General features: G+C 38.7%; 1 protein-coding gene across 4 annotated transcripts; it reads left to right on the plus strand.

The window, feature by feature from the left end:
• Positions 1 to 30: 30 nt before the first annotated feature.
• ASPA (aspartoacylase) lies at positions 31 to 21,535 on the plus strand. 4 transcript variants are annotated; one of them, XM_020913256.2, is made up of 8 exons: positions 31 to 118; positions 1,532 to 1,569; positions 5,775 to 6,029; positions 9,621 to 9,816; positions 11,217 to 11,310; positions 14,101 to 14,208; positions 18,124 to 18,233; positions 20,699 to 21,535. In XM_020913256.2, the coding sequence occupies exons 3-8, from the start codon at positions 5,794 to 5,796 to the stop codon at positions 20,894 to 20,896; spliced, it is 942 nt and encodes a 313-aa protein (XP_020768915.1). In that variant the 5' UTR covers positions 31 to 118; positions 1,532 to 1,569; positions 5,775 to 5,793; the 3' UTR covers positions 20,897 to 21,535. The 4 variants fall into 4 exon arrangements, with proteins under 4 accessions (XP_020768915.1, XP_070334977.1, XP_070334978.1 ...); XM_070478876.1 differs by lacking the exon at positions 31 to 118 and having other exon boundaries at positions 1,465 to 1,569; XM_070478875.1 differs by lacking the exons at positions 31 to 118; positions 1,532 to 1,569 and having other exon boundaries at positions 5,596 to 6,029.
• The last annotated feature ends 1,892 nt before the right edge of the window (positions 21,536 to 23,427 follow it).

Here is a 23,427-nt window from a genome sequence, read left to right on the forward strand (position 1 = left end):
CGCAGAGGCTACCACCTGGGTGCGCAGTAACGTGATGTCATCACTTCAGTGGACACGGAGGGAGAAACACGAGCAAGGAAACATGAATGCGCCTCTCCTTGCATTCTCACACTCTGGGGTACGCGGCATAGGGAAGGCTCTGCCTCTTTAGATTTTCGCCCATAGAGGGACAAGCCTTTTCTAGTTGTCTGTGGTGCTCAGCCAGCCTTCACCCCAGCTTCGTCTGGAAGTTGGGCCCAGGGCTGGTCACCGAACCCCGTTCCCACACCCCGAGGTCATTTTTTAAGTTCTAGACATCAGTTTGTGAGATGCTGGTGGCTTCCTGGAGTGTGCCTAGAATAGAATAACTCAAGGGCCATAGACCTCAAAGCCAGGTCAGAGGGGTCTTGCTTGGGCTGGCAGAGTTTCAGAGTAAGGTCAAGCAGATGGGACATTGGAGTCGCCAGGAGGCTGTGAGAGCTGAGGCCTGGGTTTGAAGACAGCCCGGTTCAGGAAGGCAGGGCCAGTGCTGCACAAGCTTGAGAAGGGAAACAGCACATGCCTTAGAGATCCGGGACCCCAGAGAACAAAGGGAAGGCGCAGTGACCCAGGCTCTGGCCCTCAGCTATTGGACTGCCCCTCTCTGGTCCTTTTATCTTGTTGGACAAGTTACCCCCTCTAAACCTACATTTCCTGCCTCAGTAAAATAGCAATAATAATGCTTACTTAATTACCCTGAAGATATTAAAAGAGAAAATGAACAGTTCTGACACACAGTAAATGATCAGTAAATTTTAGCCCTTTTTAATAACAGTGGCTGCCATTTATTGAGTACCTACTGGAGGCCAGGAATAATAATTCTACTTCTGTCTGGGTTCAAAGACCATGTTTTGCTGTTACCCTGTCTTCGGACCATTTGGAGACTAAGGGAGATGAAGGGAAGAAGTGCAGAGGGGCCCAGAGATGAACAGAAGGTTGTTAGTAAAGTCCTTCTTAGGACTCCTTCTTCCAATTCTTTGCGAACCCGTGGACTGTATATACAGTCCATGGAATTCTCTAGGCCAGAATACTGGAGTGGTAGCCATTCCCTTCTCCAGGGGATCTTCCCAACCCAGGGATCAAAACGGGGTCTCCCACATTGCAGGTGGATTCTTTACCACCTGAGCTATCAGGGAAGACTTTCAGACTGAGTGCCTTTCACTTCACAAGAGTATGAGACCGTGAGATGTATTTCTTTGAAGAATAGGTCAAAGAGAATATTAGGAGATAGGATTAGAGGTAGATTGAGACCAGATGATAAATATTCAACCTCATTGTGAGATAGTGACAGCTAAAAAATCTCAGTTTGTATACTATCTGTTCTCTAAATTTCTCGAAAAGAACTAGACTAATAAAAATTTGTGGTTCAGAAAAATTTCTCGGGTTCAGATATTTAGAGTGCTTTGGGAAACAGGGAGTTAAAAATCTTTCGGAAGTTAACTTGGTATAAGAGTATGAAAAGCCTCTGTTGCTCTAGTTCTAAGGAAATGCTCTCCTTTTTTTTCTAATAAAGCTTTCCACAGAAGACAAACTCTGTACACAATACACAAGGTAAGTATAGGACAGAATTACTACAATTCATTAACTCTCAAAAAAAGTTATTCATTTTGACATGTAAAGGAAACTTTATGAATGTTAGATGTGCTTCAGAGTGTTGATCTGTTAAAATTCCATAAAACAAGCCTCAAATTGCAAGTCATTTGTGCCAGCTACAAGTACATAGCTGAAGCAGCATTTCCAGAGAGACTAGGGCAAAGGACAGAACTAACCAGAAATTGGCAGAAGAGAAACAAAACATAATCGAATGTTAATAATTTACTATAGTTACTGTTCTTGAAACCAAAGTAACTAAATAATACGATCGTCATCTGTTTACATTTATGCTTGTTTTCTGCATCTCTGCACTGAAGTGTTCAGTGTACATGGATGTGGACAGAAAATCAAAAGCTACAGAGTTTTTTTCTGAAATTAGAACAGTAATTTCAATGTGTGCATTTTAATTTTATTGTTATGCTTTCTCTGGGTCTCTGCATTATAATCTCTTAAAGGAAGAAAACCGATATTGGGTTATTAACTATTTTGAAGCATTCACATTTTATATTTCCATCATGTGTTTTGTTTGTAAGCTTGTTTGTTTCCTGAGCACACTGTTGTGACTGTTTATGTGAATTTGGAAAGAGCAAAATTAGAATTTTGGGGAAAGCCAAAAATAACAGGGAACACCGTATTGTTCTGTGAAAAACACTGGACTTGGATTCAGAAAACTTGGATCTCAGGCCTGGTTTTCTCCTGGAAACTCGACAACTTAACCAAATTAGTCTTTTTTTTCTCTTACCACTGCACCGGGGATGTCAATTGCTAACCCTTCCTATCGCCTAAAGTGGATATGTGAATAAACTGAGAAAACAGATGGCAAAAAACATTTTAAATTAAACTACCCTGTAGTTGTAAGGAATCACTCTTGTTGTACTCCTTCTGAACAATCTCCCATTACTAGTACATAATGTTTTCAGTACTTGAACATATTTGACTTTCTGGGTGATTGAGCATGAAATCAAATCGGATATGGCTCAGACTCGTTTCTCCAAAAGAATGTAATCATCTTAGTACAGTATTCTGCATAGTTTTCCCTAATAAGACCCCTTCTTGAGTAACACATTCCAGTGGAGAGTCTCTGCTTCCAGTAAATTAGGCTGTGTCTGTATAAACTCGTATAATCTGGTGAGTATATGGAGTGTGTCTTGAGCGTGTCTCAAGACATTTTCAGGCATTTCAATGTCTTGAAAATTACTAATAGTTGTTTGTCTTTTAGTATTCAGGCAAAAAGTGAGGAAGATCCCTAAGAAAGTTGATATGGAATTACTAATAATTTCATGAGAAAGAAATTAAAGCGTGTTTCCCAAAAAAGTCATGTTTCAAAGTAACTTTTTAAGACCCAGTGATCTTTGATTTGGTTCTTGTGTCTATAACCATTAGAAAGCTTTCTGAAAGAAAGGATAAAAAAAAACCCAGTGTGATTTATAATCTCCAAAAAATTACATGAGTCAGCTTAATAATATGGTAATTCAGTTCAGTTCACTTCAGTTCAGTCACTCAGTCATCTGACTCTTTGCGACCCCATGAACCACAGCACGCCAGGCATCCCTGTCCATCACCAACTCCTGGAGTCCACCCAAACCCATGTCCATTGAGTTGGTGATGCCATCCAACCATCTCATCCTCTGTCGTCTCCTTCTCCTCCTGCCGTCAATCTTTCCCAGCATCAGGGTCTTTTCAAATGAGTCAGCTCTTCACATCAGGTGGCCAAAGTATCGGAGTTTCAGCTTCAACATCAGTCCTTCCAGTGAACACCCAGGACTGATCTCCTTTAGGATGGACTGGTTGGATCTCTTTGCAGTCCAAGGAACTCTCAAGAGTCTTCTCCAACGCCACAGTTCAAAAGCATCAATTCTTCGGCGGTCAGCTTTCTTTATAGTCCAACTCTCACATCTATACATGACCACTGGAAAAACCATAGCCTTGACTAGATGGACCTTTGTTGGCAAAATATTGTCTCTGCTTTTTAATATGCTGTCTAGGTTGGTCATAACTTTCCTTCCAAGGAGTAAGCGTCTTTTAATTTCATGGCTGCAATCACCATCTGCAGTGATTTTGGAGCCCAGAAAAATTAAGTCAGCCACTGTTTCCCCATCTATTTCCCATGAAGTGATGGGACCAGATGCCATGATCTTAGTTTTCTGAATTTGAGCTTTAAGCCAGCCTTTTCACTCTTCTCTTTCACTTTCATCAAGAGGCTCTTTAATTCTTCTTCACTTTTTGCCATAAGGGTGGTGTCATCTGCATATCTGAATTTATTGATATTTCTCCTGGCAGTCTTGATTCCACCTTGTGCTTCCTCCAGCCCAGTGTTTCTCATGATGTACTCTGAGTATAAGTTAAATAAGCAGGGTGACAATATACAGCCTTGACGTACTCCTTTTCCTATTTGGAACCAGTCTGTTGTTCCATGTCCAGTTCTAACTGTTGCTTCCTGACCTGCATACAGGTTTCTCAAGAGGCAGGTCAGGTGGTCTGGTATTCCCATCTCTTTCAGAATTTTCCACAGTTTATTGTGATCCACACAATCAAAGGCTTTGGCATAGTCAATAAAATATGGTAGTAGGTTCAGTATTTTAATTCACTATCTAGAACTCTAGGTCCTTTATCACAAGAAGTCCACATAGTTTACACTGCACACTGTATGGAGGTGCAGAGCCGGTGGTAACTTTGCCTAAAGTTACACAGTGGTAACGTGTTCCAGTCTGAGCACAGGCTGACCGAGACTTGCATCTGTCCGCTCACTCCAGTGTTGCCAGTGGGCACTTGCCAGGTGGGTGCTAGATTGCACATGGCTCACTCCCTGTCATTGTCACCCTTCCTACTTCTGTGGTGGCTTATTTGATGCCTTACTAGTTCTACACACTGATACCTGATGTGTTGAAGCATCTTAAATGTTGTAAGGGAAACCATGACCTGCTCAGCTTGACCACTCATCCAGCAGATGGGCCTGTGGCATCTGAGTGGGTTGGCCATCCTTTCCAAAGCGCAAATGATGCCCCAAAAATGAGGCAGGTGAGATTTACAGTCATGGGTTCTGAAGAGGCTTAATTCCTGAAAAGTCCTAAGGTTCTGAATCAAAGTGAGTATCTTTAATCAACACTCACAAACTATGTACTGTGCTGGTTGGAGGCCAAAGTCAGTGTTATAATAGTACACTGTAATTGGAGGGAGGGGAGCGCTAGCCAGTCCACCCTGCTGTTGTTAAGAAGCCGTTCACATGCGTAAAGTTCTTAGATACGCAAAGACAGGCTTTGGTACTGAAACTGAAGAAATTGTGTACCCAAGCATCTTCACAGCTTCTACTGGACATATTTTCTTTTTAGGAATGAAGGAATATTCTCCCATTTTTGATCCATTCTTTTATGTCAGTTCTACAAAATTGCATGTAACTTTATATTTTTAAAAGATTCTTAAGTATTTAATCTGTTAATTTGATTTTAAATTATAAATGTCAGTTCAGTTGAGGGTTTTATGTTTTATATGTTAAAAAGGAAAAAGTACATTATTAAGGATTTTTTATGAATAAATTTAATGTACTGAAAATTAAAAAAAAGAAAGGATAGTGGTTCCAGAGGAGTTCTCTGAGGATCTGCCATTGGCTGTTTATAGAGCTGAAATTCAGATGCCCTCAGAAGATAAATAGGGCCTGAACTCATTTCAGAGAAGAAATGATTTTAAGCAGAAATATAAATATTGAATAATAAGATGCATACTATGGGCCAGTCTTTTATTTTATATCTTTGAGGATAAGAAAAGTGTGATCTATTTTTACTACCACAATAATCATGAAAACACTGGGAGAAAACATTCTGGCTAAAGAGAAAGCAAAAGTTTCGCTTAAGTGTGAGATGCTAACTTATTATTGCATTTAGGTCTACCGACCATTTGAGGGAGTTAGAAGTTAAAGTAAACAGCTGCATCTCTAGTTGATCTCTGCATATTTTAACCCAAATATGGTAAAGGGCAGGGCTAAAGAAGGGAGTATCCCTATAATAAACAGAGCTCAGAACTTGTAACAGAAAATTAAAATATACTCCACTCAAGAGAAGTCTGTACTTTGCACTTAGGTTAAAGTCTCATTTAGATTTAAATTTCTAAACCTTGCTTAAGAAATTAAGTTTTCTTTGATCTCCTCTCTTCTGAATTGCCGAAATCAGATAAACCTACTTGACAAAAATGACTTCTTGTCACGTTGCTGAAGACCCTATAAAAAAGGTGGCTATCTTTGGAGGAACTCATGGGAATGAACTAACAGGAATATTTCTAGTTAAGCACTGGCTGGAGAATGGCACTGAGATTCAGAGAAGAGGGCTGGAGGTAAAACCATTTATTACCAACCCAAGAGCAGTGAAGAAGTGCACCAGATATATTGACTGTGACCTGAATCGAGTTTTTGACCCTGAAAATCTTGGGTAAGACTATATTTTGTGTTGTATGTGTGCACATGCACACGTGTGTTTGTGTGTGTGTGTGTGAAAAGTAGTATGTGTGAAAGCACATGTATATACATATGATATTCATGTTCATACGTAGAATCGCTATTGTGAATAAGATCACTTTCACTTTTAGTCATACTATATGATGAATTAATTACCTAAACTGGATATTCATGTACTCTTTCATAAACTTTTTTAAATGTCAGACACTTCTTAACTGATTTATTTTTAAAAATATATTCTATCTAGACTGGGACAACAAATAAGAAAGGTTTTTATTTTTAAATCACGTCTTTAAAGAAACAGATTTAATAAGTGTTTTGCATTAAATTAATATTTGACTGCTATGCTTAGGTAGGTATTTTTTAGCTTTCTAGGTGATTCACTACTGTGTTTTTTGCAACTATGTTTTTTGGTAGTGCATGAAATTCTAGTTAAGAAAAATGTAATGTTTCAGTTAATGTTTGTTTAATGAAAGAGTGAATAAATGACCATCATCAGAAAACATTAGACTGCTTTGTGATCTGAGGAGTACATGTACTACCTTAAGCAGTGGGTCCCTAAGACCTGGATTTTCTGAATTTAAATTATAGCTGATGATAACATTACGTATAGTGTATACAATCATAATGCTCTATGTCCTTATTATTTTTGCCTTTGTTTATATCATTGTAGCTACTCCTGTAGATATATAGGCCTCTAAGCTTTTTACCACTTCTTTCATTTACATAAAAATATTTTTAAACACCTACTCTTCATGGGGCACTGTGCCAGATAACTGTGGGAATACAAAGTTATGTACAGAATGGTTTCTGCTCTCAATGAGCTAACAGACGACAAGCTAAAATACAAGTCATGCCCAGCAACAACTAATATAGCACTGTTTTATATACTCATTTTCTATTAAATCCTGTTTTGAGTTTAAAGAGTTACTTTAATCTCACCACAGATCAAAAGATGGTTACTATATTTATACAAATTTGCCTCACTTTATGGAATACATTTTCTGGGGCAGTTATACATTAGTCATAGCTTACGTTTCAAACCATATTTTTGCTAACATAAATTTTAAATTCAAACATTCTTTATATTCATGACTGAGATTATGTCAACACAATTAAGGTTTATCTATTCAACTAAAATAGCTATTAACTAACTCTTATATTACCACTAAAGATTTGTTGAAGAATAACTTTTAGTTGGCATGTTAACTTGCCAAATAACTCTGAAATGGACTAGATTGAGTTTTCTTATTATGACCACTCAGTGGCTTGCATTTCAATGAGAGTAGTCTTTTAAATTAAACTCACTTTCTACTTCTTATATTTAACACTTATCAGAGGCCAGATAGGTTTTTCTCAGGGTGTTTATGGAAACTTATGGGATAGATTAGTCACTTACCTTCTCCCATCCTCCTCCTAAACTGTGCTGCTTTTCCTATATTCCTCATCTCAGTGATGTCACCATTACCCACTAAATCACTTGTGGAAATCATCTTAGAACCTTCCACATTCTTTATTCCCTACATCTAGTGGGTCACTAAATCTTTCAGTTATTCAAATACTGAATAGATGTTTATTATCTTTCAGGGCATCATTTCTTGACTCTGAGCACCTGAGTAGGTGGTGGTGGCTTTTACTCACATGGGGGAGAAGGAGAAGCAAATCAGTTGTGGCAGGGAGGGAGGAACTTATGGAGTTGTGGCATTAATTAACTTTTAAAGTGCATTTGTAGCTTTTGGGCTTCCCAGGTGGCACTAGTGGTAAAGAAAGTGTTAGTCACTCAGTCATGTCCAACTCTTTGTGACCCCATGGACTGCAGCCCACCAGGCTCTTCTGTCCATGGAATTCTCCAGGCAAGAATACTGGAATGGGTATCCATTTCCTCCTCCAGGGGATCTTCCTGATCCAGGGATTGAACCCAGGTCTCCCGCATTGCAGGCAGACTCTTCTGACTGAGCCACGTGGGGATCCGTGGTAAAGAACTTGCCTGCAAATGAAGGAGGCATAAGAGATGCAGGTTGGATCCCTGGGTTGGGAGGATCCCCGGAGGAGGGCATGGCAACCCACTCCAGTATTCTTGCCTGGAGAATCCCATGTACAGGGGAGCCTGGAGGGCTACAGTCCGTAGGGTCACAAAGAACATGTCTGAAGCGACTTAGCCCGCACACACATACACATGTAGCCTTTAGGAACAATCTGGTTGCTTATAATAGAAATCTGAAAACAATGACTTAAACAAATAAGGGTTTTTTTTTTTCCACAAATAATAAGTCCAGAGGTAGGCAGTCCAGGCAGATACAGTGGCTCAGTGATATCATAAAGGCCACAGACTTCTGTCTTCTCACTGTGCTGTGCTTGGTCGTTCAGTGTCCGACTCTTTGTGATCCCACAGACTGTAGCCCTCCATGCTCCTCTGTCCATGGGGATTCTCAAGGCAAGAATACTGAAGTGGGTTGCCATGCCCTCCTCTAGAGGATCTTCCCAACCCAGAGATCGAACCCAGGTCTCCCACATTGCAGGCAGATTCTTTACCATCTTAGCTATCAGGGAAGTCCAAGAATACTGGAGTGGGTAGCCTATCCTTTCTCCAGGGGACCCAACCCAGGAATCGAACTGGGGTCTCCTTCATTGCAGGTGGATTCTTTACCAGCTGAGCTACTAGGGAAGCCCCAGTCTTCCCACTGCACTAGCCTTAATATGCAGCTTTTGTCTTCATTGCTTTTCTTCATAGTTGAAAAACTGCTGCTCCAACTTCTTGATTGCATTCCGGGCAAGAATTACTCAGGTGCAAACTGTAGGTCTTTTGAAGATGCTAACAAAAATAGTCAGAGAATAGAAATAAATGGAATTATAGAGAAATGTTGTTGAATGCTTTCATGGGAAAAGTAAATTTAAATTATCATGTACATTAAGAAAAAATGTATCCTAACCGTTGAGCTTGGAGGTGGGGGAGAGCAGGTAGAGACTCATTTAAGAATTCAATAAAAAATATCAACCCTCATCCTATGATGCATATGTGCATATACCTGCAATGTTTTGCATTTTCACAGGGTTCCCAGATGCTTCTCTGTAAACCTTGACCCTGGACCACTAGTGGGTCCTAGAATCACTTAAGAATCCCTAATAAGATGATGTGAGCTCCTAAGTTTGACTATTCTTGTGCACTAGAATTAGCTAGAGTGTAAAAAAAATAATAGGTGCATTTGATGGTCTAGCTTCTTTATAGCCCAGTACATTTAACTACTAAGGGACTCTTGATTAAATTAATGGATGAATTTCATTCAGAGTTGAAGTCAAATGATAAATTGTTTGAAATGTCCTTCCTGTGGCCAGCCACATAAATGAACTATTATTTGCAAGCATGTCAATGCAACATTACTTGGAATCAAACAGAGGGTAAAATGTAATTTTCATTTATAAAATTTTCAAATAAAGTTCCCCTTCCCTCAGAGGTTTTTCATATTAAAGGTTTGGTGCCAGGTTTCTTATGTACTGTGTTCTCATTGTATATTTATGTTATCTTAGCTACAGGTGTTGTTAATCTTTTTCTTTCTGCTAATAACAGCAAAAAAAAGTCAGAGGATTTGCCATATGAAGTGAGAAAGGCTCAAGAAATAAATCATTTATTTGGTCCAAAAGATAGTGAAGATTCCTATGACATTATTTTTGACCTTCACAACACTACTTCTAACATGGGGTGCACTCTTATTCTTGAAGATTCCAGGAATGACTTTTTAATTCAGATGTTTCATTATATTAAGGTAATGTCGATGTTACTAATTTACAAATTAGCCTAGGACCTGTAATTTTAAGTTGATTATACATGTTGAAACAACCAGAAAAGGGTGAGGAGGGAGAGTCCAAGAGAAATGGGGGACTGAGGGGAGCACCACAATAGAAGCAGCAGTGACAGGCAGAAGAAAAGGAGAAGAAATGAGCAAAATAATAAATATAATGAAAAAATAATAGAACATATGAATCATTGTATCTATAAAATTTTAAATCTTTTATTAAGACTATGACAGTAATCATGAGTTTTTCAGTAATATTAATACCAAAATGTTGAAGTGGTTGAAGTGGCTCAATTACAGTTTTGAGAAGTTTAAAAGATAGTCATTTAATGTTGACTAAAGACCAGTGATAAAAAGATTGACTGTCTTTAGCCCTGTCTTTGTTTCCGTTTGATTCGTATACCCCAACAAACATCTGATCTTTCAGTACTTCATATAGCTAATCATCTTAAGGCTCAGAAATCTACAAGATGAAAAAATCAGCAGTTCAGTGCCTATAACAAGAAGAACTGCTAGAAAATAACTGTCAAACAAAACACAAATAATAAACTATATGATTATTTCTATGTAATGGATAGCCTTCGTTCCAGAGAGCTAGTATGAGCTAGTATGATTTAATGAAAAGTATGTGACCCATATAGCCAGTACCTGGGTTCAAATCCTGATTTTCTCACTTGCTAACCTTGAACAAGATAATCAACTTCCTTGCTTTCCTTGTTTTATAAAATTGGCATAATAACAACAGCTACCCCATATGACCATTATAAGCCTTACATAAGAAAAAAAAATCTAATGCATTTAGCTGAGTGCTTTTAGCAGATAGTAAGGATTAACTATTATTTTTGTTTCCTTGAATTAGTGACATTGACTAGATAGTAGTTCTGGTAGGAAATCATAATGCAGTATCTTTGTTGCTCATTGAAGGGAGAGCTGAATACTTTGTATGCTGCCATTGTCATCAAAACCAAGAGGCCTGTCTTGAATTACTCAGATAAGTGGGGGAGTTACTTGCCATCTGTAGAGACCTGGCCCACAAGGGTAGAAACAGAATTCTTTAAGAGACCCATAGTAAGCTAAATACTCAGTGTAACCAGTGATGAAAACAAAAATAACGAAAGTCATTCAGAAGAAGAATTTATTCATATACTTTGTTCATGGTTCTGGAGAATTGTTTAATGTACATTTTATCCAGAAAGTTACATATAATCCAATTTTATATGTAGTTGGAGTTTAGAATGTGTTTCATAAAGTTGTCTTACTAATCTCAGTTGATGAAGTTAAACATACTAAAGGCATTATTGACTCTGACAGCAAAGAGAACAAGGCATATGGACTTTACATAACAAGAGCATGTTTTATATTCTTTTCAGACGTCTTTGGCTCCATTACCCTGCTATGTTTACCTCATTGAGCATCCTTCTCTCAAATATGCAACCACTCGTTCTATAGCCAAGTATCCTGTTGGTAAGTCACATTTCCCACTGTCACAGCTAAACAAAATATGTCTGAGATGAAACTCTGAGAAAACTAATTTAAAGACTATTTGCAGCTACTTTGCTTATCATTATGGCTTATAATTGTCAAGTAATAAGCAAACTATCCTCAGGCTGTCTCTAACTATATCAGATTTCCTCACTTTCATTGACCAACTTTCTACATTCCAGAAAGAAGCCCTGAGCTAAAGGAATTTGAGTCTTTTATATAGGTAGTAAGCAACCTGCTTTTTGCTCAAGCAAAACACCAGCCCTGTCTTCAAAGGGTATTCAGTGTACAAAATTCTTAAAACAATAATCTGGAGCCAAGGCAGTCAGTATCTTGCTGGCAAGACTTGCAGAAATACAGAAGACTCATGGAAAATTCTCTCCCAGCATCCCTCTCAGCAGCTGCCTTGCAGTAGAGTCTCTGATAACCTGTGTTTCTTATCCATTCACTTGTGTGCCCTGTCAGTTACTGATCTGTGAATTTGTCTTTACCTTTTGGTAACTTCCAGCACACAGGCTTGCACTGTCATACACCCTCTCCGACAGTCTCTTTTTTCTACATTCCATTCTCATTCCTGAGTGACGTACCAGCATAATTGTTTGCAGACCACACTGTAATCTTTAAGATTGCTGTTGTCCTGCAGTCCATGGGGTCACAAAGAGTTGGACATGACTTAGCGACTGAACAACAGCAACACAACTTAGAAGTAGATTTAAAGTTATCTTGGTTATTTGCTTTTGATAATTTTGGTGCATAATCAAGGGATCAATTGAGGCAAGCTAAGTGACCAAGTGTAGGTAATTATTTGAAACAAATCAAGTGCTTAAAAACAACAGATAAAGATCTATGACACCAAATAAAGCATAAGATTTCCAGTCCTTGCTTTATTTCATTTATGGGCAATGTTGCTGTTAGTTAGAATGAATATTTATTGATATATTTGGCTCTTAAAAATAGATCCAGGGACTTCCCTGGTGATTCAGTGGTTGAGACTCTGCCCTTCTACTGCAGGGTGCCTGGGTTTGATCCCTGGTTGGGGAATTAAGATCCTGCATGTAGTGTGGCCAAATAAAAAAAAAAAAAATCCCACTCCTCTGAAAATAGAGCCAAATGTTTCAGTGTGGGAGAATATTAAGATCATTATAAATAATTAGAACTATTATACCTACTTTACTAGATTATTTGGAATATTTTTATATCATCCAGTCATGGGCAGAGGGGACACTTAAGATCAGAGAGACACTCTCTCCAGCTCAATATTTTGTAATACTTCTATGACTTTAGATGGGCATCCCTGGTGGCTCAGCGGTAAAGAATCCACCTGCCAATGTAGGAGTCACGAGTTCAATCCCTGGGTTAGGAAGGTCCTCTGGAGAAGGAAATAGCAACCCACTCCAGTATTCTTGCTTGAGAAATCCCCTGGCAGGCCATAGTTTTCTGGGGTCTCAAAAGAGTCGGACATGACTTAGTGACTAAACAACAACAACATGACTTTAGGCGGCACAAGATGTGCACTGTAATTTCAAGCATCATATGCCAACATGGCAGTATCTGATGGAAGAAAGGAGACTCCCAGGAACTCCCCTGTGGACCTTCCGTTATGGCCAGTTATTCGGAACTGAGTCATATATGCATTCTTCAATTAATTACTAGGGCTAATGGAGTACTATGATTGAGCAAAACTGTTCTGTGTTTACCCCTGAGTTGGAAACCCAACCAAAATCAGGACTCTGTCAGCAAGGAGTAGATGGGATGAATTTTGGGTAGGGAAGCAATAATCCACGAACACATTTTCACATATTTACAAATCATTTATGCATTGATGCATACCTTAGCCACACTTATACCATATTCTTAAATATATGCCCAAACATATCCAGAAAAGCTAAACACAAAAGTGAAAAATGAAGATAAAAGAGAATACAGTAAGACTTTGTGAATGGGGAAATAACAGAAGTGCATGAAAACAGGATAGGTGGAAAAGAATGTATATGAATTGATGGAAAGGATTGGATGATGTTATATTGGTAAATAGTTTTATAAATGAATAAGGTGATGATTGTAATGATAACAGTGTGGGAGACTTGGACAGGAGGGAAAGGACTAGGTAAGTAGTTTAGAGAAAAATATTTTGTAGATTTATGGAACAATGCTTGACAGCCACAGGAAGTAGACCTGATGGTATGGGAATTAATTTTATTGGGATGAGAAGAAATGAATACAGATTTTTTCCACAGAACATTAAAACCATTGACTATCATGGCAGGTTGGGTTGTTATGTTAAAGGCAAGAATATTGCTCCAGGGTCACATAGATTGCTGTTTGACTTAAATCCATGGCTTGTTTAGTTTAGCTTTCTATTACTAAATAGATGTGTTTTCTCCCACAAGCTGTGTCTGTGACAGTTTCTCTTTGTGGTCACTTATTATTTTGTCAATATAAAGTCTGCTCCTTTTACTATATTATGATTTTTAAAAATTTTGACAACATTGAAGGAAATTTAGAGAAAAAAAGACCCACAAGTCCTTACTACTATAGCACAACTCTTTGATTTTCTTATGTTCTCTCCCAGTCTTTATTTACGATGCGTGTAACTTGTAAATGTTCTGTTTTACTTATTGCCTAATATCATGTCTCACATATTTTCCATTATGCTACATGGTTTGCCTTTTTAAACATTTTTAATGATGTGATTCTAGATCTTGATTATGAAAATGCTCAATCTTATGTACTAACACATGTAAATGTGACTATCTCCTCTTCTGTACCTAGGTATAGAAGTTGGTCCCCAGCCTCAGGGGGTTCTGAGAGCTGATATTCTAGATCAAATGAGAAAAATGATTAAACATGCTCTTGATTTTATACATAATTTCAATGAAGGTAAGTAGTAGGCAGAAATTGTTTCTTTGTTAGCTTGTGTGTGTGCAAATAAATCAGGAAAGGAAGATGAGATGGAGTACACATAATGACTTAAACCACTAAACAGTGAAATAACAATGGGACCTAGGTCAAATTTGCCACGTTTGTGATATCGTTGTTTTTTAAAAAAGATTTAATCTTATCAGCCATTCTTCAATGACCAGTGTAGACACATTCAAGAAAAGCAGCTACCAAATAAAGTTTCACAAATGAAATCTTCATTTCCCTATTAATGTCCATTTTAAAAAGCAAAGAAATACCAAGAAATACAGATATCCAATAAAGAGATGAAAAGATGTCCAATATCACTAGTAGTCAGAGAAATGCAAATTAAAATACTAAACCATTTTCTCCCATTAGATTGGGAAAATAATCTCTTTTCTGCCTTGGATAAACGCTTGGAGACCTGTGAATAAATTCTGAATACATACTTCAGGAGAAACATCTTATAATAGAGGTTAGCTAAGGAGATGATTGAGGATGTTGAAGAGTTTGAAAACCATAATAAAAATAATCCCAAGGATGCACATAGAAGTTCAGTTTACAGAGTACATTCACATGTATCCTCATGTATCTGACAATATTTGAGTGCTGGTTGATAAAATTAAAGGCACTTAGGCTGGCAAAAAGGAGTCTTAAGGCCAATTTTATTTTAGAGTTTCAGAAGTGTTATATTGGAAAGGAATTAGACAAGTTTTCTGTGATTCAGAGGGCAGAATAGAATCTGTGCAATAATGTTATCTAAGAACAGAAATTTCTAATTAACAAAGCTGACCAACAGTGGAGCAGACCACACTTTGTGAGGCTGTTCAAGCAAGAGCAAGATGACCACTTAGCCAGAAAGATACACAGAATACTCAAGCATCAATGGAAGTTAAGCATTTGAGAGCCGTTCCAGCTCTGAGATTCTAAGTAGCAAAAACATGTTCCTTTGTGTTCTACCACTTTCTTCTTTCTTCTGAGTGGACCTTCTGGTTTAAAGAAATGACATCTGATGTTTCCGTCTTCATCTTGGAAAATTTGGTAGATTGTAAAAATGGCCAAAAATTCTTCCCTTCCCTGCTTTCATGTCCTAGCTAGAGATAGAGTCTATTTTCCTGCCACCTGGATCTAGCTTGGCCAGATCCAACATGTCTTATACCGCAGAAGAGATTTGAAAAGAACTTGCACGTCGGGGCTTGCTGTCTCGCTGCTCTTAGGAACCTTGCACTGTCATTTTGTGAATCAGTTCACCTAGCCTGCTGGATGATACAAGACCATGAGGCTGAAGACTGAGATCTCCCAGCCAATAGTTCTGCAGCTCCAGCTGAAGGCCCATCAAATGCCCAGATATGAGAGCAAAGTCATCTTAGATTGTCCAACATCCTGCTGACCTGCCAGCTCACCACAATGCATGAGCAAGCCGATTAGAAATCAGTCAGTCCAGCCTAGACCAGAGGGACTGCCCAACCAAACCAGAGTCATGAGCTAAACTAGAGGGTTGTTTTATGCCACAAAGTTCTGGCATAACATATTATGCAGCAGAAGCAAACTGGTACAGAAGTGATGGCAGGATATCTGAATTCCACCCTGGCTGCACTTTCTGCACTAAGGGGAAAGGAAGATTTTCCTTTGGATTTCAACCATAGCACACTGTGGGCTCTATGCTGGATGAAAGTTAATCCTGTTTATTCAGAGGTTGCCTGGTATAAACGTAAGCTACCCCTTTTCCAAGTTTTTGGGCACTGGCTTGTTTAATGTTGCTGCTTCACTGTAAGTTTCACTCCACTATGAGCAGACTGGCTATATCCCAATATCTCACTGTTCAAGAGCTGCCCAGATGTTTAACATACTTAGTTACGAGGAGGAGCACAATGGTGAAGTCATCTAACCTGCTGAACGTCCTCCTGAAGTTACACAGTCACAGGATGTCGGAGCTGGAAGGGGCTCTCCAAGATAAACTGATGTGAAACCTTCATCTGACAGGTAAAGAAAGTGCGCATCGAGAAGTTAAGAATCTTGCTCAAGCTGACACAGCTGGGAGCTTAGAGCACAGGTGTTCTGACTCTCATTCCTAGTCTCTCTCTCCCCTGCACTGACTTTTTAAGTTCTGCTTTCCACCTCTGTCCTACCTCTGTGTACTTGTGGACCCTGTGCTGGTAGGAATCATTCAAGAACATCCTTTGGTTTAGTGTTGTGGTGAACATCCTTAACTAAAATTTTACGGAGTCATATAAGACCCTGAATAGCCAAAGCAATCTTGAGAAAGAGGAACAAAGCTGGAGGCATCACACTTCTGACTTCAAAGTCAAAGTCACTCATTCGTGTCTTTCTCTTTGTGACCCCCTTGGACTGTACAATCCATGGAATTATCCAGGCCAGAATACTGGAATGGATAACCATTCCCTTCTCCAGGGGATCTTCCCAACCCAGGGATTGAACCCAGGTCTCCCACATTGTAGGTGAATTCTTTACCAGCTGAAGCCCCCAACTTCATATTACAAAGCTGTTGTAATTAAGCCATATAGTGTTGGCATAAAAACAGACACACAGATCAATGGAGTGGAGTGGAGAGCCCAGAAATAAACCCGTGTATATATGGTTAATTAATATACAACAAAGGAGCAAAGAATCTACAGTGGAGAAGGGGCAGTCTCTTCAATAAGGAGTATTGGGGAAATTGGACAGCTACATGTGAAAGAGTGAAATGACCACTATCTTAAAGACCATACACAAAAATTAACTCAAAATGGATTAAAGACTTGAACATAAGAACTGAAGCTATAAAACGTATAGAATAAAACATAGGCAGTGAGCTTCCTGAAATAGGTATAGGTCTTGGCAATTTTTTGAATCTGACACCAAAATTAGAAGCGACAAAGGCAAAAATAAATGAGACTACGTCAGACTAAAAGCTTCTGCCCAGCAAAGGAAACCATCAACAGTGTGAAAATACAATCTACTGAATGGGAGAAAATGCTTGCAAATTACATATCTGATAAGGCACTAATATTCAAAATATATAAAGAACTCATACAACTCAATAGTAAAAAATATATATATTTAAAAATGAGCAGAAGATCTGAATAGACATTTTTCCAGAGAAGACATACAGATGGCCAACAGACACATGAAAAAATGTTCTACATCATTAGTCACCAGGGAAATTAAAACCACAATGAGAGGGGAAGGGGGTAGGATGAAATGGGAGATCGGGATTGATGTATGTATACTACCATGTGTAGAACAGATAGCTAGTGGGAACCTATGGTATAGCTCAGGGAGCTCAGCTCAGAGCTCTCTGGTGACCTAGATAGGCCGGATGGGGCAGTGGGGTGGGAGAGAGAGCTAAGAGACCAGGGTTATTTGTATATGTGTAGCTGATTCACTTTGTTGTGCAGCAGAAACACAACATTGAAAAGCCACTATACTCCAATAAAACATTAAAAAATAAAATAAATTATAAAAAGCCATAATAAGATATCACCTTGCTCCTTTTAGAATGGCTATTATCAAAAAACAAGAAGTAAGTTATGTTTGAAGATATGGAGAAAAGGGAACTCTTGTGTACTACTGGTGGGAATCTAAGTCAGTGCAACCTCTATGGAAAACAGCATAGAAGTTCCTCAAAAAATTAAAAATAGGATTACCATATGATCCCAGAAATTTCACTTCTGGGTGAAATTGTGTTTTATGTACTTTCTGAGTGTTAAATTTCACAATAAAATGGTTTAAGAGCAAAAAGGATACTGTGTTCTCCCTGTAACTGTTTTCAGTTTTTGGTTGTTCTTCCTTTTTTGAAGTATCAACTTCCCTTTTATCAGGAGTTTTTTTTTTTTTTTTAAGTTGCTATTTTAATTAATTAATTTATTTATTTATTTATTTATTTTGCCACAGGAAAAGAATTTCCTCCCTGTGCTATTGAAGTCTATAAAATAATGGAGAAAGTTGATTATCCCAGGAATGAAAGTGGAGAAATTGCTGCTGTTATCCACCCTAAACTGCAGGTAATGGTTACTGTTTCTTTTAAATATTTAAAATAATGATGCTCTACCTTTGAGTGGAGGGATTCCCAGGTGACTCAGTGGTAAAGAATCCACCTGCCTATGCAGGAGACACAGGAGATGTGGGTTCAATCTCTGGGTTGGGAAGATCCCCTGGAAGAGAAAATGGCAACCCACTCTAGTATTCTTGCCAGGGAAATCTCATGGACAGAGAAGCCTGGCAGGCTACAGTCCATGGGTTTGCAAAGAGTCGGACACAACTGATCGTGCTCGCAGCTTTGAGTAGAACTTTACAGTCCATGGTGACTCAGACAGTAAAGAATCTGCTTGCAATGCAGGAAACCCTGGTTCAGTCCCTGGTCTGGGAAGATGCCCTGGAGAAGGAAATGGCTACCAACTCCAGTATTCTTGCCCATGGACAGAGGAGCCTGCCCCTTGCCTACAGTCCATGAGGTTGCAAAGAGTTGGACATGACTGAGCAACTAACACTTAACAGTCCATTAAACATTTTACATATGTGAGTTCCTCAATAGATGTTCTCAAAAACACTGCAGTCTAGATAAGGTATTCAGTTCATTGCTGAATAAATGTTTATGGAGTCAATCCTGTGCTGGCACTACAAATCCTATGCTGTACATCAATGAATATGGTTTATGTTCATGTGGAACTTATAGTCTAGATATACTAAAGTCTGAACTGTGGTCTTGAAGATAACCAGATGCTATAACAGAATAATGAGGTGTGGATGGAGGTCAGAGAACATGAAATTCCTGCTTTAAGTGCAATGGGTAAGAATTATTATATCTATTTTAATATAAGAAGATGGAGGCTCAGAAATTAGATCCTTCCCACAGTCCTGTAGTTATTGATGGCAGATCCAGAATGAAGGTTCTTTGCAATTGGCCACATTGCTACCACCTCCCTGTGATCACTACTGTAAAAGAGCAAACCAATCAGAACCTCCTCCCTTTGGAATGTTTTCTGCCTTTTTCCCCTGACCCCTCAAGACCCCAGTACCTATCTGTTCTTTGTCTGGTTTGATCAGTAATGGTATAATGAAGGGGAAGAAAAGGCTCATAGGAAAGAATAGGAAGTTTAAATCTGGAAGAGGCAGAGGTAAAAGCAGAGAAGAGCAAAGATTCTAAACATCTAAAACACCGATCTCCCCACACACTAGCAGACCTCAGAAATGGAAGAGAACCAATAGATTGTCTAGCCTGGTACATTCAACCCTGGAGGCACATTGCCTACAGTGCCTTTTAGAAAATAACAACGCCAGGTCCCCTCTCTGGGATAATCTGATCTTATTGGCCGGGGTAATTAGAGTGGGAAACCACTGATCAGTTCAAACTGCTATTTAATGACCCTAATGATATTCACTCAGACTTACAACTTAATAAAGCAGCCTGCCCCAAAATACAGACTAGTGGAGCAGATCCAGCTTTGTGCCTTAGTCGGATCCAGGTGGAAACTTGAAGGAGCCTGAGGCAATGTTTTAAAACACAGAAAGATAAAGATTTTGAACCTCTTAAATGATTCAGTTATCATAATGTGGGAACACATATAGGAAATATTCACCTATCTTGTGCTTTTCCCAGGCTTTTCCCAGCCCATCCCCACCTTCTCCCACCAATCCCCACCAGAATAGAGCCATCTAGCATGCAGGCACAAGGTCACTCATTTTTTATCCCCAACAGTAGAATGTCTTATATACAGAAGACTCTTAATGAATATTTCCTAAATTTTGCTGAGTGGAATTTAACTTCAACTAGCAAGAGATAAAATTTGCACTTAAGAACATGTACATGTAGTTTTGGTTTTTGATATTATAAACCTCTTCAGCAACATTCAAGGTGAACTTGATACCAAAGCAGGCTGTAATCATGTGTCAGTTATAAAAATAAAAAGGGGAACTCTTAAAACTGCTGCCAAAACAAACTGCTGAATCTCAGTTTAGTCACGTACCTCTAACTTGTCTCTTTTAAAAGAAGATAGTGCTGTCATTTTGGTTGTCTAGAGCCTGACATAAGAATTTTTAAATTTATTTTTTATTGAAGTATAGTTGATTTTTTGACGGGACTTCCCTGTAGCTCATACTATAAAGAATCTGCCTGCAATGCAGGAGACCTGGTTTGATCCCTGGGTCAGGAAGATCCTCTGGAGAAGGGAATGGCAACCCACTTCAGTATTCTTGCCTGGAAAATCCCATGGACAGAGGAGCCTGGTGGGCTATAGTCCATGGGGTCGCAAAGAGTCAGACACGGCTAAGCAACTAACACTACTGCTACATATAGTTGATTTACAATGTTGTGTTAGTTTCTGGTGTACAGCAAAGTGATTCAGTTATATATATTAATATATAGAGATAGATATATACATGTATGTCCTTTTTCATATTCTTTTCCATTATACAATTTGTAAAGTAGGAAGAAAACCAAATGTAATTTATGTATGTTGTTTCCTGAAAGGATCAAGATTGGAAACCCTTGCACCCTGAGGATCCTGTGTTTTTAACTCTTGATGGAAAGACCATTTCATTGGGCGGAGACCAGACCGTGTACCCAGTGTTTGTAAATGAGGCCGCATATTATGAGAAGAAAGAAGCTTTTGCAAAGACAACTAAACTAACACTCAATGCAAAAAGTATTCGCTCCTCTCTACATTAGAAATCACTTGTAACTCATTGTTAGAGAATACCTTGAAAAATTCTATTAGTTTATAAGCTCCTAAAGAGCAGGATTGTGCCTTACTCATCATCATTTCCACAGCTCCTAGCCTGGTGCCTTGCACACAGTGGACATTCAGGTAAATTTCTTGAATGAATGAATGTATTAATGAATGTCTTTTAAAGATATCATACTTTATGTATGTAGCCTATTCAAAGAAGTGCATTTCTTATTTCTCTACAGCTTTATATACCTTATACTTTGATAGTTTAGCGTTCTTAGTAAACAGCCTTACAATTCAAATTTTAACATCAAAATAGTCCATGGGATTGCAGGGTCGGACACAACTGAGTGACTCAGTACAGCGCAGCACAGATACTATATACAAAAAACTATTAACTTGAGTATAGAGTTAAATATTGTATGCTTTTAGGTAATATAAAAATACTACTAGAAACTAATAGCACAGGGTCACTATTTTAAATTTTTCACATTTGAATTAATGCTAAAGTATTAAAGTCAATCAGCAGCAGTTGTGATATATGTAGATTTTTAAATGCTCTTATGACGATGAAATGTGAATGAGGAATGAGGGCTGATTGTAAAGGTGACATTATGAATAAATCAAGAAACTCTGAATGGTCCTTTGTCCACTGAGAGTCACCCACACAAAGCATCACAAAGCTTCATGCTCGGGCACACCCACTTGTTCTGCGCTGACCCCAGGAAGCCAGGAGCCTCCTTCAGACCTCTCACAAACCCCCCCAGAAGCTCATGTTCTTTCCCAACTTGCAAGGCATGTCCTTCCCGGCTGCCCCTTCTTACTTTGAAAGAACCCATTTGTCCTTCTTCCTAACCAAGGTATAAGAAAGTCTTTGGGCTCCAGCAGTGTAGGCGGTAAAGAGAGAGCTGAGGGCAGTGGACACTAGTAGAAACGCGGCCCAAACCCATCTCTGGTTCACAAATGCATTCTTTCAAGACATTCCCTCCTGTCCTAAATGTCCAAATCCCCCACTCTCAAGATTCTTCTCCTCAAAGGTCCTTGCTCTAATTTTCCACCTCCCTCCCTCTCCAATCCTTGCAAGAGCCTCCCCTCCCCCCTTTCTTAGGCCATGCCAGCCAAGTAAAGAACATTTTATCCCATGATTTGGACCCCAAGGACCCCATGTTTAGAGTTTCAAATATATTTACAAAATCATACTAATATTGTCATTATCTGTAACGTTTATATGTCTATATCTATAATTTCATTCTTGCAAAACAAATCCCATTAAGCCAATTTCCTTCCATATTCAGTGCTCTATAGCACACAATTAAACTGCTTTGAAACTTTCAGCATTTATTTTTGCAGTTTACCAAAATTATTTTCTTTGGAATAGACTCTCCTCTTTCTGAATTCTTTAGTAAAAAAAAAATTTTTTATCAATTGGCTTTTGTATATAACAAGCTTTACCAAGCTTCCTTTTCCCACTGTGTCCTATGCACAAGTTCAATTTTTCTAGGTCAACTTTTCCATATATATGCTTTGGGAAAAATACTTTATTTTCCCATCAAACTTTAGTTAGTTACAAAATTTACAATGTGCAGTTTAGGCCACTGTGGTTTCAGTTTTTGTATTGATTCTTTCTGTCAAGCCTAATTTTCTCTGACTCAATATTTATAGTCTTTAGAGTTTCTAATTAGATGTTATTTTTTTAATCTATAACATATTGCTGTGTGACTTTAGCCACTTTCAATTTCATTTTGACTATTTCTAATGGTCTACAGACTCAGTTTTACCATTTATAAAATAGGGATATTCCTAATAATAGTTCCCTTTCATGAGATTGTTGTGAGGATTAAGTGGGCTAATGCATACAAGTACTTACCACAGTGCCTGGCAAAGAATAATAAATTATTCAAGTTGAAATTCCTAACACAAAAAGCCCTTTATGATCTGTCCCCTTCTCCCCACAACCCCTCTAGACTCATCTGCCTTTAGCTCTTCTCTGTTCCAGGTGGCTGTGCATTGTTTTATTCCTGTGTGTCTTTGCAGAGTCTGGCCCTTCCACCTAGAATTTTCTTCCTTCCCTTCTCTTCTTCCATCCCTCCATCCACAACAGACCTCACCTTATTGAATTCCTATTTTTTCTTCAAACTGCAACTCAATTCTCATTTCATCTATAAAATCTCTCTTGACTTGCCCCTCTGCCCCTCTCTGCTTCTATCCCATCTCGAGGCTATTACCAGTGTCTTTTTCAGTACCTGCAATCTAGTAAGTGTCCTGTGAGTTTAGCTGAGTAAATGAGTGTGCTCAAACATTCCTTCTGTACTGAAACATCTTCATGTTCCACCACTGTCTCTGCCTTCTCTTTGCCTTCTTCCCTTCTTTCCCAGTCACTTCCCGAGTATCTCCTTCACTCTCACATGGGAATCTCTCATTCAACACTCCAGACTGTTAGTATGTCCCAATGGCAGGTGGAAAAATACACCCTTTTAAGTCTGTAACCCTATGAGGGGAAAAGGAAGTGTTCATATCCAATAATACCCTT

This window comes from Odocoileus virginianus, chromosome 17, assembly GCF_023699985.2.
Source record: "Odocoileus virginianus isolate 20LAN1187 ecotype Illinois chromosome 17, Ovbor_1.2, whole genome shotgun sequence".
Taxonomy (NCBI): Eukaryota; Metazoa; Chordata; class Mammalia; order Artiodactyla; family Cervidae; genus Odocoileus; species Odocoileus virginianus.

Coding starts and splice junctions, on each gene's coding strand:
- ASPA (XM_020913256.2), top strand. CDS start 5,794: ATGACTTCTTGTCACGTTGCTGAAGACCCTATAAAAAAGGTGGCTATC. Junction 11,311..14,100: donor TATAGCCAAGTATCCTGTTG/GTAAGTCACATT, acceptor TTCTGTACCTAG/GTATAGAAGTTGGTCCCCAG. Junction 14,209..18,123: donor TATACATAATTTCAATGAAG/GTAAGTAGTAGG, acceptor ATTTTGCCACAG/GAAAAGAATTTCCTCCCTGT.